General features: G+C 41.8%; 2 protein-coding genes across 5 annotated transcripts in view; one reads left to right on the forward strand and one right to left on the reverse strand.

Annotated features, from left to right (window-relative positions):
• Positions 1-18,151, reverse strand: part of mrpl37 (mitochondrial ribosomal protein L37) — a 135,743-nt gene that overhangs the window by 42,698 nt on the left and 74,894 nt on the right. The window lies entirely within an intron of this gene.
• The window catches only part of LOC133541300 (GTPase IMAP family member 4-like), a 67,274-nt gene continuing 49,383 nt past the window's right edge, over positions 261-18,151 (forward strand). The window contains exons 1-5 of one of the 4 annotated variants that reach the window (XM_061884631.1): positions 261-453; positions 7,362-7,471; positions 12,417-12,508; positions 17,878-17,953; positions 18,043-18,117. In XM_061884631.1, coding sequence (XP_061740615.1) covers positions 365-453; positions 7,362-7,471; positions 12,417-12,508; positions 17,878-17,953; positions 18,043-18,116 — 441 coding nt within the window. In that variant the 5' untranslated portion in view covers positions 261-364 and the 3' untranslated portion in view covers position 18,117. The remainder of the gene's footprint in view (positions 454-7,361; positions 7,472-12,416; positions 12,509-17,877; positions 17,954-18,042; positions 18,118-18,151) is intronic. The other 3 variants (XM_061884632.1, XM_061884633.1, XM_061884630.1) reach the window with 3 other exon arrangements.

Here is an 18,151-nt window from a genome sequence, read left to right on the forward strand (position 1 = left end):
ATTGGATGATGAAAAAAAGATCAAGCGTAATTTTAATAAATGATATGCAATTAACTTTTCTTAATAGTGTTTTTAATATTATCCATCCTTTTTTTTTATTCATCCAATCATTTTTTTTCTTTTTCATTATCCAATTGAAATTTTTTCTCTCTTCAATTATTCCAATTCGTTGTACTTATTGGTACTTTTGCGTGGTTGGGGGCGGAGCGGGGCGTGGTTGGGGGCGTGGTTACGAGGTGAGTAAGAAATACCTGATTTTCGATGCATGGAGCTCATAGCTCATATTTGGTCACGGGACTTTCCAAAAGTGGTCCGTGCACCAACACACGGTTTTGCTCTATGAGATCAACACATGCGCTGATGCATGGAGCTCATAGCTCATGTTTGGTCACGGAACTTTCCAAAAGTGGTCCGTGCAGCTGGACACATCAGTGTTGCAGCAGCCATCACTAGGTGAGTGTTTTGTCTGCTCTCGTGTTTTAAAGAGAGTCTGGCTGTGAAAGAGGGTTATGATTTGTTATTGTGTTGCTGATAGGTTTATGTACACTTGTTCTGCTCATAGTTTGAGTGTTTTAGCCAACTTTTGGCTAGTGTGCTGTTCGGTGGCGCTTCTCGCTCACACACAGTGGCTGCGGCATTTCACTCAAGTTTTCCCTCCATTTTCGACAGCTTTGCTGCTGAGTCCTGTTTTAACATGTTGTTTCCTGTCTATTTCATACTGGGATGTTTCTGTTGCTCCCAAAACTTTATTCTATTTTTCTGTACTGTCATACTCATTGTTTATTTTCCTATTGTATAAAATGTTTAATGGTGACGTATTCATTTTCAGTCTATTTGTAATTGTGATGTATAGGTTTTGTGATAATTGTGAATGTTTCATATAATATTTTTGTTCATTTAAACTGACTTGCTGTTGAGACATGCGTGAGGAGACTGGTTTGCTGCTGAGTCCTGTTTTAACGCTGCCACATTGTTTCCTGTATATTTCATACATGTAGAAATAATAATAATAATAATATATATGTATGTATGCATAGATGTATATAATATACTAAGTAAGGGGTAGGGAACCAACGGCTTTCGAGCAGGGGTCGGGAACCTTTTTGTCTGAGAGAGCCAAGAAGCCAAATATTTTAAAATGTGTTTCCGTAAGAGCCATATAATATTTTTTTTCAACACTGAACACAACTAAACGCGTGCATTTTTAAGTAACATTTCTAGAGTATAGTAGGTTATTTTATTAATTGTAATAACATTGTTTTTCTGAAGCTAACTGTAAGGGGGCGTGGCCTGCGGGCCTGCAGCGAAGCGGGGTGTTGCCAGGACCGGCCTCGAAATTCGCGACAGGTGCGTACCTGCCGCTCTGTTATAAGCAGCAGCCAGGAGGAGAGACGGGGTTGGGGCTGGAGCCAGAGTGCGAGTGAGGACGAAAGAGAAAAAGACAATTGCTGGAAAGCAACGCAGAGTCTTATTGAAAAATAAAACAATATTGTAACCCTGAAACAGGCTCTCATGTCGGTGCTTGGTGGTCTGAAGAACCCCCAGGAGGGCAAGCCCCACACTAACCAATAATAAATACATACATTTTTACCATTAACACAACTTCTTGAACAGGTGCATTGAAAAACGGATGGATGGATTAAAAATGCACGAGAATGTTTTATATTTTGAACGTTATTTTTAACACTGTGATTACAAGTGGAATTAGTCATTACTTATCGTGTTAAGCAACGTCAGCTCAGATTTATCCGAGAGCCAGATGCAGTCATCAAAAGAGCCACATCTGGCTCTAGAGCCTCAGGTTCCCTACCCCTGTTCTAGAGCCAGATGTGGCTCTTTTGATGACGGCATCTGGCTCTCGGATTAATTTTAGCTGACATTGCTTAACACGATAAATCATGAATAATTCTGCTGGTAATCACAGTGTCAAAAATAACGTTCAAAATATAAAACATTCTCATGCATTTTCATCCATCCATCCATCCATCCGGTTTCTACTGCACCTGTTCAAGAAGTCGCATTAATGGTAAGAAGTATTGTATTTATTTTTGGTTAGCCTCAGAATAACAATGTGGTTAAAGGCCTACTGAAAGCCACTACTAGCGGCCACGCAGTCTGATAGTTTATATATCAATGATGAAATATTAACATTGCAACACATGCCAATACGGCCGAGTTAGTTGACTAAATTGTAATTTTAAATTTCCCATGAGGTATCCTGTTGAAAACGTCGCGGAATGATGACGCTTATGTTGACGCTTATGTTGACGCGTGCTTGGGACATCACCGGTTGGAGGGGACATAGCCCAGCACCACTCGCGGCTAAAAGTCATCTCTTTTTATCGCATAATTACACAGTATTCTGGACATCTGTGTTGCTGAATCTTTTGCAATTTGTCCAATTAATAATGGAGACGTCAAAGAAGAATGCTGTCTGTGGAAAGCGGTGGATTGCAATTGCCTTTAGCAACCGAGACACAGCCAGTGTTTGTTTGTTTGTTGTGAAACTTTAACACAGAGTGGTCAAGCGAACATGTTTCTCTACGTCAACCAGCAAGTTTTTGGATAGGAAAATTGTGATATTAAGTCGGCTCTTACTGGAGACTTCAGTGGATTATGCGACCTCCTCCTGTAGCCGTCAAAAAGGCAGCTGTGATCTTGGCTCCTCTCAGAGACACTGGCGTGCACCGCAGCCATCCGACTTTGAGGTATGACTTTAGAATCTCACTAAAATACTATTAAAACAATTAGCAGATAAGGGATTTTCCAGGATTATCCTGTTAAATGTGTCTAATTACATCTGAAACGCTCACACTGCCGCCGCTTTTTTTTTTTGGTGCTTCACTCTAACTTTCCTCATTCACGAATCTTTCATCCTCGCTCAAATTAATGGGGAAATCGTCGCTTTCTCGGTCCGAATCGCTCTCGCTGCTGGTGGCCATGATTGTAAACAATGTTCAGATGTGAGGAGCTCCACAACCCGTGACGTCACGCGCACATCGTCTGCTACTTCCGGTACAGGCAAGGCTTTTTTATTAGCGACCAAAAGTTGCAAACTTTATCGTGGATGTTCTCTACTAAATCCTTTCAGCAAAAATATGGCAATATCGCAAAATGATCAAGTATGACACATAGAATGGACCTGATATCCCCGTTTAAAATAAGAACATCTCATTTCAGTAGGCCTTTAAAAAGAATAAGAGACTTATTATACTTTAAAAATGTTGGTCTTTCTTAAAAATGCACGCATATAGTTGTATTCAGTGTTAAAAATAAATAAATTATATGGCTCTCACGGAAATACTTTTAAAAATATTTGGCTTGTATGGCTCTTAGGTGGGCGTGGCCTGCGCACCTGCAGGGAAGCGGGGTGTGGCAAGGCTGGCTTCGAGGTTGGCGACAGGTGAGCGGATGACACAGCTGAAAGTGGTCATTTAATCACCTGTCGATCTGTTAAAAGGCAGCAGTCTGAAAGGACAAGCGGTTGGAGTTGGAGCAGACGGCAAAAAGGACAGAGACAATTGCCGGGAAAACACGCAAAGGACATTGTGCTAAAAGCAGATGGAAGACAGCTTTGTTGAAAAATAAAAGAAGAGTCAAACCTGATTAGCGATGTCTGTCCTCCATGACCCACGCAACCCACACGATGAGGGAAGGAAGCCTTCCACAGCTCTCTCAGCCAAAAAGGTTCCCAACACCTGTACTAGGTCATAAAATCAGTGTCAGTTGAGTCGGTCCATAGGTTGCCTGTAGGGATTTTTACTGTCCAGCAGATGTCAGTATTTAGTGACACAGGATCGACACAATATCAATACAGTTTTGCAATGTGTCGAAACGCTTCATGACACCTCATCAACAAATCACTAAAGTCAGCTCCTCGCCCATGTCTCAACAGCAAGTAAGGAGTCAACGTCACTGCCGGAAGAAGGTAGGACTTCAAAATAAAATGACAAATGCTCCCAAAATGAACCATTGGCTGAAAAACTGACAAAATAAAAGTGACAATGAATATTATAGAAAAATCTAATAAAACGTGAGGGATTTTTGGTGGAATGCACACAATATATTGCTCTGTTTATTGCAGTTCTGAGTGTTGCTGGGTCAGGTTTGGTTTTGGAATTGGATTGCATTGTTACGGTATTGCTGTGTAGTGGTTTGTTGAATTGATTTAAAAAAAAAAAAATTTTAAATAATGAGAATCGATTCTGAATCGCACAACGTGAGAATAGCGATTCAAATTCGAATCGATTTTTTTTCCCATACCCCTAATATAAATATATATATATATATATATATATATATATATATATATATATATATATATATATATATATATATATATATATATATATATATATATATATATATATATATATATATATATATATATATATATATATATATATATATATATGGCTTCCTCCCACCTCCAAAGACATGCACCTGGGGATAGGTTGATTGGCAACACTAAATAGTCCCTAGTGTGTGAATGTGAGTGTGAACGTTGTCTGTCTATCTGTGTTGGCCCTGTGATGAGGTGGCGACTTGTCCAGAGTGTACACCGCCTTCCGCCCGATTGTAGCTAAGATAGGCACCACCGCCCCCTGCGACTCCAAAGGGAATAAGCGGTAGAAAAGGGATGGATATATATATATATATATATATATATATATGTACATATATATGTATGTATATATATATATATATATGTGTGTGTGTATATGTATGTATGTGTATATATATATATATATATATATATATATGTGCGTATATGTATGTGTTTGTGTATATATATATATATTTATATATATGTGTGTATATATATATATAATATATATATATATATATATGTGTGTGTGTATGTATGTGTATATATATATATATGTGCGTGTATATATATATATATATATATATATATATATATATATACACACACAGTGGGGCAAAAAAGCCTTTAGTCAGCCAGCGATTGTGCAAGTTCTCCCACTTAAAATGATGACAGAGGTCTGTAATTTTCATCATAGGTACACTTCAACTGTGAGAGACAGAATGTGAAAAAAAAAATCTAGGAATTCACATTGTAGGAATTTTAAAGAATGTATTTGTAAATGATGGTGGAAAATAAGTATTTGGTCACTTCAAACAAGGAAGATCTCTGGCTCTCACAGACCTGTAACTTCTTCTTTAAGAAGCTTTTCTGTCCTCCACTCGTTACCTGTATTAATGGAACCTGTTTGAACTCGTTATCTGTATAAAAGACACCTGTCCACAGCCTCAAACAGTCAGACTCCAAACTCCACTATGGCCAAGACCAAAGAGCTGTCAAAGGACACCAGGAAAAGAACTGTAGACCTGCACCAGACTGGGAAGAGTGGATCTACAATAGGCAAGCAGCTTGGTGTGAAAAAATCAACTGTGGGAGCAATTATCAGAAAATGGAAGACATACAAGACCACTGATAATCTCCCTCGATCTGGGACTCCACGCAAGATCTCATCCTGCGGGGTCAAAATGACCATGAGAGCGGTGAGCAAAAATCCCAGAACCACACACCTGGTGAATGACCTGCAGAGAGCTGGGACCAAATTAACAAAGGTTACCATCAGTAACACACTACGCCGACAGGGAATCAAATCCTGCAGTGCCAGACGTGTCCCCCTGCTTAAGCCAGTGCATGTCCAGGCCCATCTGAAGTTTGCCAGAGAGCACATGGATGATACAGCAGAGGATTGGGAGAAAGTCATGTGGTCAGATGAAACCAAAATAGAACTTTTTGGTATAAACTCAACTCGTCGTGTTTGGAGGAAGAAAAATACTGAGTTGCATCCCAAGAGCACCATACCTACTGTGAAGCATGGGGGTGGAAACATCATGCTTTGGGGCTGTTTTTCTGCTAAGGGAACAGGACGACTGATCCGTGTTAAGGAAAAAATGAATGGGGCCATGTATCCTGAGATTTGGAGCCAAAACCTCCTTCCATCAGTGAGAGCTTTGAAGATGAAACGTGGCTTGGTCTTCCAGCATGACAATGATCCCAAACACACCGCCCGGGCAACGAAGGAGTGCCTCCGTAAGAAGCATTTGCAAGTCCTGGAGTGGCCTAGCCAGTCTCCAGACCTCAACCCCATAGAAAATCTGTGGAGGGAGTTGAAAGTCCGTGTTGCTCGGCGACAGCCCCAAAACATCACTGCTCTCGAGAAGATCTGCATAGAGGAATTGGCCAAAATACCAGCTACTGTGTGTTCAAACCTGGTAAAGACCTATAGTAATCGTTTGACCTCTGTTATTGCCAACAAAGGTTATATTACAAAGTATTGAGTTGAATTTTTGTTATTGACCAAATAATTATTTTCCACCAAAATTTACAAATAAATTATTTAAAATTCCTACAATGTGAATTCCTGGATTGTTTTTTTCACATTCTGTCTCTCACAGTTGAAGTGTACCTATGATGAAAATTACAGACCTCTGTCATCCTTTGAAGTGGGAGAACTTGCACAATCGCTGGCTGACTAAATACTTTTTTGCCCCACTGTATCTATACATATATATATATATATATATATATATATATATCTATGTATGTATGTGTGTGTGTGTATGTGTGTATATATATATATATATATACACACACACACATATATATACATATATGTGTATATATATACACACATTTACATATATGTGTGTGTATATATATATACGCATCTACATAACATATACACACACACATATATGTATATATATACACATATACGTATATATGTGTGTGTGTGTGTGTGTATATATACATATACATATATATACACATATAATTAATATATACACACATATATATAGGTATATATGTGTATATATATATATATATATATACACACACACACATATATATATAGATATATATGTGTATATATGTGTGTGTGTGTGTGTGTAGAAATATATATAATTATATATATGTATTTTTTTCCATTTTATTGTTTATTTCTACACACGGTTCTTACTATTTTACAAGTTGTATTATTTTTATTTTCCAATGTTCCCCAGATGAGCCATCTGCCTCAGGGGTTATGGGCCATGCTTTGTGTCAGCGTCCTGGTGGCCATGGTCTGATGACCCCCTGGTGCAGATGTGATAGTGTTTACTCACCTGGCTCCTCTGTACTCAGACATGCAATCATTGATCCATGTGTGTGTGTGTGTGTGTGTCCGTATGTGATAATGGGGGATATGAGTCAGCGGGTTACTCTTTTTAACTTTGTAAAGCACTTTGCGTTGCATTTCTTTTATGTATGAAAAGCGCTTTATAAATAAAGCTGGATTTGATTTGACTTTTCATTCAATGACTCTTTTAACTTTTAACAGAGAGGATTCTTCTTCCGGTGAAAGTCTCGTCATTCTCCATCTCCCTTCCAATCTCTTCACACCAGCAAAAGTTTGCCTCTCGGAGCGGACAACTAACTGGAAACTTTCAGGTAGTTTTCATCACTCTTTAATCTTGACCAGCTAACTGCTATGAGATAACTGTTATGCTACATCAGCCTTATTATGATGTATAATCTTTGTGTTTCATAACATGATGTTTGTCATGAGCTCATTATACTTTCTAGGGATGCAACCATTCATCAAGGTGATATTTCTTTATTTGTACCCGAAGGTAGAAATAAGCTTTGATTCATATTATTTTGCTTTGATTAATAGTTTGTGTAACAAATAAAAATTGCTTAAAAAAAATAAATAAAAGGTCAAACAAGTTAAAACTACAACAACTTAAATGCAAGGTAAATTTAAAAAAAAAAGTTGAATTGATGGTAAAATATATTTATACATATGAAGGAAAGTGGACTAGTGGTTAGAGTGTCCGCTCTGAGATGGGTAGGTTGGGAGTTTAAATCCCGGCCGAGTCATACCAAAGACTATAAAAATGGGAGCCATTGCCTCCCTTCTTGGCACTCAGCATCAAGGCTTGGAATTGGGGGTTAAATCACCAAAAATGATTCCCGGGCGCGGCCCCGCTGCTGCTCACTGCTCCCCTCACCTCCCAGGGGTTGAACAAGGGGATGGGTCAAATGCAGAGGACAAATTTCCCCACACCTAGTGTGTGTGTGAGTGACAATCATTGGTACTTTAACTTTAATAAATGAATGTGAAATAAAACAAGTAAATACATGGGAACACTTAAACAACACAATGTAACTTCGAGTGATCCCTTTATTTTGTCTTGCAGTGTACATCATGAGCACGATAGTTAATGTAAATATGGTGGAAAAGTAAACTAAATATAAGGTAAATTGGAGGTAACATAAGGTAAACAGGAGGTGAATATAATGTAGAAGAACAGGATGTTAAAGGAGCTGAATTAAAGGTCAATTAAAATGGAAGGTAATGTAGGTTGTTTTGTAGGTGATTTTTAGCTCTTTCAGGCCACACTCCATCTGAAGTCTCAACAACTTATTCAACACAACTATCAAGAGGTCCAGGAAGTTCTGACAACACATTTCGCCCCCCTTTGTTTGCAGGAATCGAAACTTGCTCGCAGGAATCGAAACTAAACAGGAATCAAAACTAAACTTGACGTGTGTGTGTGTGTGTGTGTGTGTGTGTGTGTGTGTGTGTGTGTGTGTGTGTGTGTGTGTGTGTGTGTGTGTGTGTGTGTGTGTGTGTGTGTGTGTGTGTGTGTGTGTGTGTGTGTGACAGTTTGACCCCACACTCACTGTTTGACTTTTGGCTTCCTCACAAAGCGTGCACATTTGTTAAGAAGCTCAACATAGACACACTACAAACGTTCAATCGTGTTAGTGGAAAGCATGCTCCACAAAAAAATTGCAACATCTCACTCACCATGGCTCTGAATGTGTGGCTAAAAGAGTCAGGAAGGGGCTGAGGGCTTTATGTAGGCGAGTTCTGGGTTTGAGATCCCAAGTGTTGGAGGTGGCAATGACAGAGGAGACTGATGAGATGGCTGGCCAAAGGGCCACGGCGAAGAGGCTGGACCGGACGACTATGGCGGAGGAGCGTGAAGTTGGATGGAACACCGAGGAGTCTGAAGAAGACATCAAAGGTTTTGAGAACTCTGGGGCTAAGCGTAAGCAGCATAGGAAGAGGTCTGGGAAGGCTGGGTGGTCTGCTGAGCCAACAAGGACTAAAAGAGTGCTAAGTGATCCTACCCTGGTGAACATGTTCCAAGACTTTTTAATTGGACAGCAACGTAGGGAAGCTGTTTTAGTCCGTGAACTCCAGGAGTTAAAAACTGTCTGTATAAGGCCTCGCCTAAAACACTCACTCACTAACCAAATGCTAACCGTCCTGATGATAGTCGTAGCGAGCAGTCGCCCAAACCCAAACCCAGAACTCGCCCACATTCAACTCTTAGTCCTCAAGCGTCGCCGTCCAGAGATGCCTTGCCACCTGACTATCATATCCGACAAGGCCCGAAGATCAATCAATCAATCAATGTTTACTTATATAGCCCTAAATCACTAGTGTCTCAAAGGGCTGCACAAACCACAACACAAACCATTATGACATCCTCGGTAGGCCCACATAAGGGCAAGGAAAACTCACACCCAGTGGGACATTGGTGACAATGATGACTATGAGAACCTTGGAGAGGAGGAAAGCAATGGATGTCGAGCGGGTCTAACATGATACTGTGAAAGTTCAATTAATAATGGATCCAAAGCGGATCCAACACAGCAGCGAGAGTCCCGTTCACAGCGGAGCCAGCAGGAAACCATCCCAAGCGGAGGCGGATCAGCAGCGCAGAGATGTCCCCGGCCGATACACAGGCAGGCAAGCAGTACATGGCCACAGGATCGGACCGGACCCCCTCCACAAGGTAGAGTGGGACATAGGAGAAAAACAAAAGAAACGGCAGATCAACTGGTCTAAAAAGGGAGTCTATTTAAAGGCTAGAGTATACAAATGAGTTTTAAGGTGAGACTTAAATGCTTCTACTGAGGTAGCATCTCGAACTGTTACCGGGAGGGCATTCCAGAGTACTGGAGCCCGAAATGAAAACGCTCTATAGCCCGCAGACTTTTTTTGGGCTTTGGGAATCACTAACAAGCCGGAGTCCTTTGAAGGCAGATTTCTTGCCGGGACATATGGTACAATACAATCGGCAAGATAGGATGGAGCTAGACCGTGTAGTATTTTATACGTAAGTAGTAAAACCTTAAAGTCACATCTTAAGTGCACAGGAAGCCAGTGCAGGTGAGCCAGTATAGGTATATATGTATGTATATATGTATATAAAGGTATATACAGTATAGGTATATATGTATGTATATATGTATATAAAGGTATATACAGTATAGGTATATATGTATGTATATATGTATATAAAGGTATATACAGTATAGGTATATATGTATGTATATATGTATATAAAGGTATATACAGTATAGGTATATATGTATGTATATATGTATATAAAGGTATATACAGTACAGGCGTAATGTGATCAAACTTTCTTGTTCTTGTCAAAAGTCTAGCAGCCGCATTTTGTACCAACTGTAATCTTTTAATGCTAGACATGGGGAGACCCCAAAATAATACGTTACAGTAATCGAGACGAGACGTAACAAACGCATGGATAATGATCTCAGCGTCTTTAGTGGACAGAATGGAGCGAATTTTAGCGATATTACGGAGATGAAAGAAGGCCGTTTTAGTAACGCTTTTAATGTGTGACTCAAAGGAGAGAGTTGGGTGGAAGATAATACCCAGATTTTTTACAGAGTCACCTTGTTTAATTGTTTGGTTGTAAAATGTTAAAGTTGTATTATTAAATAGAGGTCGGTGTCTAGCAGGACCGATAATCAGCATTTCTGATTTTTTGGCGTTGAGTTGCAAAAACTTAGCGCATATCCATTGTTTAATTTCATTAAGACACGCCTCCAGCTGACTACCGTCCGGCGTGTTGGTCAGCTTTAGGGGCATGTAGAGTTGGGTGTCATCAGCATAACAGTGAAAGCTAACAGCGTATTTGCGTATGATGTCACCTAGCGGCAGCATGTAGATGCTGAAGAGTGCAGGGCCAAGGACCGAACCCTGGGGAACTCCACACGTTACCTTAACGTAGTCCGAGGTCACATTGTTATGGGAGACACACTGCATCCTATCAGTAAGATAAGAGTTAAACCAAGACAGGGCTAAGTCTGACATACCAATTCGTGTTTTGATACGTTCTAATAAAATATTATGATCGACAGTATCGAAAGCAGCGCTAAGATCGAGGAGCAGCAACATAGATGACGCATCAGAATCCATCGTTAGCAATAGATCATTAGTCATTTTTGCGAGGGCTGTCTCCGTGGAGTGATTTGCCTTGAAACCGGATTGAAAGGTTTCACATAGATTGTTAAACGCTAAGTGTTCATTTAACTGCTCCGCAACAATTTTTTCAAGGATTTTTGAAATAAAGGGAAGGTGAGACACCGGTCGGTAGTTTACCATGAGGTCAGGATCGAGGTTAGGTCTTTTAAGAAGAGGATGAATAACCGCTTTTTTGAATGCTAGGGGAACAGTGCCCGAGGAAAGTGATAAGTTTATAATATTTAGCACTGATGGACCTAATAATACAAAGAGCTCCTTGATCAGTTTCCCAGGAAGAGGGTCAAGTAAACATGTTGTTTGTTTTATTCCATTTACACATTGTAACAATTCCTCTAATGTTATTTCCTCAAAACGAGAGAATCTATTTTGGAGGGCAGTATCCGCCGTATATACAATCGTGTCAGTGTTAATAGAACCCCGTTGTAGCTGGGACGCATTGTCTTTAATCTCCTTTCTAATGACTTCAATTTTCTTACTAAAGAATTGCATAAAGTCATCAGCTGAGTGGGTGGAGCTACTGGAAGGAGTCCCTTGTTGGGTTAGCGATGCTACCGTACTAAACAAAAATTTAGGATCGTTTTTATTACGGTGGATGAGATTTGAGTAATATTTAGCTTTAGCTAAGGTAAGCATGCGTTTATAAGTTATTAAACCATCACTAAATGCTTGATGGTGCACCTCAAGTTTAGTCGTGCGCCATTTGTGTTCCAGCTTTCTACATAATAATTTCTGAGCTCTAGTTTCTTCTGTAAACCACGGGGTGCGCTTTTTTGGAGCCTTTTTTAACTTTAGCGGTGCTATACTATCAATGGTTTCGCGCAGGGCGTTGTTAAAGTTGTTAGTGAGGTTATCAATAGAGCCCACATACTTTGGGAATGGTGCCATTACCGAGGGCAGTAGGTCAGCAAGAGTTGTCGTTGTGGCCGTATTAAGTGTGTTCTGTCTTGTTTTTGTCATGTTTCTACAGTAATAGGAAGGGTATTTCCCGTAGCGTTCAAAAATAGACCAAAGATGCTTGTACTATATGTATATTTGGCAGTTTTGGAATGCAATAATCCTAATGATATGGTTACCCAACAGCCATCATCTCGGGGACTCTGATGATAGCGAAGAAGACCCGGGAAATGGTGAGCTCGCATCTCTGGGGTTGGCAAGCCAATTGCACAGGCAGAGTAAGGGATAATCTCTCAACATCTAAAAAACGAAACCACCACATTAATATTAAAGATATTGTAGTGGCATAAAACACTGAAAGTGATTGTTCCTATAACCCCTTTGTTTCAAATGTTTGTTCCACTTGGGGCGCGGGCATCTTGTCTGACTCACACCTTTTACACAGCCTTCCTTGTCATGTATTCTTCCTTTTCCCGCTTTCCCTCCACTAATTCAAGCTGATCCAGCAGCGATATTGAAGATTGTTTTATTTACAATAATTAAGGAACAGAATACTCGGAAAACAAAATAAATGGTAGCTTATATAAAGCCGAGGTCTACAGACAGGTGAGGTCTACAGACAGGTGAGGTCTGCAGACAGGTGAGGTCTACAGACAGGTGAGGTCTACAGACAGGTGAGGTCAAAGACGGTATGCTGGTGCCCGACTGCCAATCACGCGCCCAGCGCGCTCCTGCCCCTTATAGGCCTGCGTGGGAACTTTTCACCACCTGCAAAGGGTGCACACTGACATACACGCATGAATCACTCAAAAACAATAAAATAAACATAAATTCAAGTATGGCCCTCTATTTGGCTCCTTCACACCGGCCCCTGATTGATCTTTACAGACCCAATCACATTCATTAATTTAATGCAAAAAAAGGAGCCTATTCCATTATAAACAAACAAAAGGCAAAGTCTTGAGAGTAAATAAAGTATATACATTACGTCCCTTGTGCGTGTCTTGTGGTCTGGTCTCCATGACTGACCCGTCAGCCCTCAGCCTCCAGGATGCGGCACAGCTTGGTGATAGGCCTTTCGATGACTGAAGTCTTTGTTTGGAGCTTGACTGACCGGACCAGGCCTCCTCCATCTGGCCGAGTCTCCAGTACTCTGCCCAATGGCCAGGAGCCCCTTGGAGCTGTGGGGTCGACCACCAGGACCACATCTCCTGGCTGCAGGTTGTTCCTCACTTGGGTCCATTTCTGTCTTTCTTGCAGAAGCGCCAAGTACTCCCTTGTCCATCTGTGCCAGAAAAGGTCAGCCATATACTGGACCTGATTCCAGCGGCGCCTGACGTAGAGATCATTTTTCTCGAAGGTGCCCGGGGGAATGATGGGTTGAGTTTTTAGAAGGAGAATGTGGTTTGGGGTCAGCGGCTGTAAGTCCTGTGGATCTGGGGAGACTGTGGAGAGGTTTGCCTCTGCCTCGCAAAAGATGGTGTTCTGTCCACCAAGTGTGGTCCTGAAATTTTTAAGTTCCTTGTTCACATTGTAACTGTGTGAACGGGTCGCAGTTTGACCTGAGAGGAGTTCCTTTTTCCTTTTTCTTTTCGGGCTGTGGAGGCGCTGCTTGGCACTTGGGCGGTTGTTGGGTAGGTTGACCGTGGGTTTTCTGAAGGGTAATTTCAGGCTGTAGTGTCCGTCCTGTAGGACTGCCTCATTGGCTATCTCTAAAAACTGTTTTTTTTTCTACTGATAGCTCAGTCTTCTCTTCTGACACTACCTCACTGAACTCCAGGTTATACTGGGAAATCGAAAGCTCCTCCAGATTTGCAACTGATATTGTGTTAACAGTTGCACTCACTGCCTCACTATTCCCACCTCTAAATGTCCCACTAACCACCCATCCCAATAATGTTCTCACAGCATATGGACCTCCACCATGGCTATTTATAACCTCCCATGGTTCTAACAGTTTTGGAGCATTTGTGCCTATTAACAGCTCCACCTTTGAACTGATGCTCGGGAGTATAACGTTGCCTAAATATGGCCATGGTGCTATGTCTTCCTGTTTGGGGATACTGCTTGTGGAGACTGGCATTTCTTTCTGTGTGAAGACAACAGGAAGAGGTAGGAAATGATTGTTGTCCAGTGCAGACACTTCCAGCCCAGCTACCATGTGAGTTGGGACAGACTTTTTCTGATTCATAGTCCTTAGTAGGATATGGGTCTTTACTCCTTTTATGTTTAACTTGGACATAAGCTGTTCAGAACAGAAGCTAGCGGAGGATCCAGGGTCAAGGAGAGCATAAACTGATAGGACCTGGCTGCCCTTCCCGGCCTTAACTTTGACTGGGACAATGGACAGAACACTCTCTTGGTCCCCGGCCCCTATATGGCCACATAGCTCTGCTCCTGCGCTACTTACATTTCTAGAGGGCTTTTCTACCTCTTTCGATACCTTGTCTTTTCTATCATAATGTAAGACACTTGGGTGAGATTTTTTACACAGTCGACATGTCTGACGACTTGGACAAACAGAACTTATGTGCCCTATTAAAAGACAGGCAAAGCACATGCCCTGGCTCTTTAGGAAACTAAGCTTGTCTCTGTGCTTCTTCTTAATGAACAGTCTACACAACTCTAATGGGTGCTTGTTTTTACAAAGTGGACAAATGGGCTCTGACTCAGACTCTGGCTTGGATTTCATTGGGCTAATAGCAATTCTCGTGGCAAAACTACTACTAGCTAACATTGAGTGTTGCGGCTTTACAGAGGGTCTAGCGTTAGCCTTTCCTATGGCTGACTGCTCCTGTACCCTTAGCTCTCCAAAGACAGGATGGGAAGCCACACGAGCTTGCTTTTCTATAAAGCTAACCAGGTCTAAAACCCTCACCCTGCGGTTGTGCTCCTCCTGCTGCTCATAGGCTTTGTTGCGCCATTTCTCCTTCAGCTTGAAGGGCAACTTAAACGCAATGTTTCTCATATTGGCCACTGTGTCCAGTTCGTCCATGTAGTCCGTGTCCTCCATGGCATTACAGCAGCTCCTGAGGAACATGGCGTACTCCTGCAAGGATTTGGAATCCTCTGCTTTAATTTGAGGCCAGGTCTGGACCTTATCTAGGTATGCACAGGCAATTTTAAAGTCATGACCAAAGTTCTCTTTTAATAATCGTTTGGCTTTCTGGTAGCCCCTGTCTGGTGACATATATTCACAACTTTTGATTAGTTTTTGAGCATGGCCCTTTGTGTACTGTATGAGAAACTGCAACCTGTCCCTGTCATTGTCCGTTTTACTTTCCACCATGTGTTCAAAGGAATGGATGAATGACTTGTACTCCAAGATGTTTCCATCAAAGAAGGGAACACTTCCTTGTGGGAGGGTGGACAGAAGCTGCTGTTTCACTAGAATCTTAGTCAGTTCATTTTGGGCTTCCAGAATTTTGATCAGCTGATTGTTCTGTGTTGAACTGGGGGTGGCTTGTTGAGGCTGGAACTGGAAACTGGCAGGCACAGCTTGATGAACGGGGGCCTGCTGGTTATAGAGACCGGCAGGCTGACCTGGGGCCTGCAGAGGTAGAACTGGGACCTGCTGCTGTTGAGCTGGTGCCTGCTGAGGTTGGGGTTGGAGTTGGAGGCTGGCATGTGGAACTGGGGCCTGCTGAAGTGGGAGTTGGAGGCTGGCATGCTGAATTGGGGCCTGCTGAGGTTGGAGGCTGGCATGTGGAACTTGGGGTATAGATGCGTCGAGCAGAGTAGTGGGAAACTGCATCTGAACTCCTTCCTTGGGCCTAACCACTGGGCCTCCCACAGGTGAACCACACCTTGATGGATCAAATGCTGCCCCTATAACCGGTGCTGTCTGCCCCGCAACATGCACCACTAAACCTTCTACTTCCTTCAAGTAGTTAATTTTAGCATTAGCCGCCTCTATTTCTGTTTTTAACTACAAAACCTCTCTTTTTTTCCTGCACATTAACTCCTGTTCTTCAATATTATGCTTTTCCTGCAACCTTGCTGCCCTGGCTGTCAAAGCAGCTTTTTCCGCCTCCGCTCTAATCCACAATGATGAAGAGGAATTATTGGACGAACGTCCTGAACTGAAGGACTTGACTGATGCCTCCCTTCTTGACACTATGCCTGGGTGACCAGTTAGTTCATGCTTATATAGGCCGTCCGCCTCCTCTAAATTGTCCTTCAAATGACCAGTTATTAAATCACTGTCTTTTGATATAGCAATGTCCTCAGGTGGAGGAGCACAGGTGTGCGTTGAGGGATTTTCAAGATCTGATATCCATCGGGACACCTCAGCTTCAAAGGCATCTATTAGAGCAATTTTAGGCTGATACCATGTTTGTTCATCATCCCTTTGCTCACCTGGCTCTAAACCTTCAGAATATGATTTGTGTAGAGATTTAAATTCCATTACGAACTCATTAAACTTGCTCATATTTATTTTCACTTCCTTTAAAGCCTCTGCATCCACCATCAAAATGCGCACAATGTTCATTCGCCTTGTTATGTGTGACATTTTGCCTATTCTGGCGGCGCGCACACGAGAAGTCTCCTGCGCAATCGCCGTCATTTCCCCTCCTTCGGCTGAATTATTAGTTGACATTTTCCTCTTTTAATCAACAAAAATCCTTCACTTGGTAAAACAAAAAACGTTTACACTTCCAAGCGAATATAAAAAGTTCCAAAAATAATCTTTTTCCTTTTTTGGGAATTAAATGTCCGTTCACGGGCCGTCGGGAGCGCGCGCGCAAGCCCGTCACCAAATGTTTGTAATGCAAACTTTAAAAATCATTACGCGGTGATCGCAGTCCCAAAAACAAACAATTCTTGCATGATAATGTCCAGAAAAAGTCACTTTATATTACCATGGAGTCCTTTTAACGAATGAGTTTGATGGTTTATCACAAACCTCATGAAAGAAGTCCTTTGTTCTCCTGCACCATGCGCGTTGGCCTTGCTTCCTGTTTGGTGCGCAATCCTGTCGGCTGTATTTCACAGCGCGTCTTTGACAACTTGTAGTGGCATAAAACACTGAAAGTGATTGTTCCTATAACCCCTTTGTTTCAAATGTTTGTTCCACTTGGGGCGCGGGCATCTTGTCTGACTCACACCTTTTACACAGCCTTCCTTGTCATGTATTCTTCCTTTTCCCGCTTTCCCTCCACTAATTCAAGCTGATCCAGCAGCGATATTGAAGATTGTTTTATTTACAATAATTAAGGAACAGAATACTCGGGAAACAAAATAAATGGTAGCTTATATAAAGCCGAGGTCTACAGACAGGTGAGGTCTACAGACAGGTGAGGTCTACAGACAGGTGAGGTCTACAAACAGGTGAGGTCTACAAACAGGTGAGGTCTGCAGACAGGTGAGGTCTACAGACAGGTGAGGTCTACAGACAGGTGAGGTCAAAGACGGTATGCTGGTGCCCGACTGCCAATCACGCGCCCAGCGCGCTCCTGCCCCTTATAGGCCTGCGTGGGAACTTTTCACCACCTGCAAAGGGTGCACACTGACATACACGCATGAATCACTCAAAAACAATAAAATAAACATAAATTCAAGTATGGCCCTCTATTTGGCTCCTACATATATGGTTAACATTTTTAGTGCTGAAGATATTCCCCTCTTCTTGTATCCCTTCTCCCAGCTCCACCGTCTCGCCGAGTGCCAGCAAGAGTCATTAGTACCGGTCCTCAACTCCTCAACTGGGGATAACTTTCGAGGTAAAGACTGATCTCCGAAATAATATCTCAGCATCCAGTAACCATGGTTAACAGATCACAACCATTTAATACCAATTTATCTCCCTCAGCACCTCACCATGAGGGAGGACGTATTCATATGCCTTCACCAGCACCTGCATTAAACATGCAGAGAGTTACATAAGGTAGGGACTGATCTCTGAAATGTTAATGAATAGA

Source organism: Nerophis ophidion, linkage group LG23 (assembly GCF_033978795.1).
Source record: "Nerophis ophidion isolate RoL-2023_Sa linkage group LG23, RoL_Noph_v1.0, whole genome shotgun sequence".
In the NCBI taxonomy this organism is placed as follows: Eukaryota; Metazoa; Chordata; class Actinopteri; order Syngnathiformes; family Syngnathidae; genus Nerophis; species Nerophis ophidion.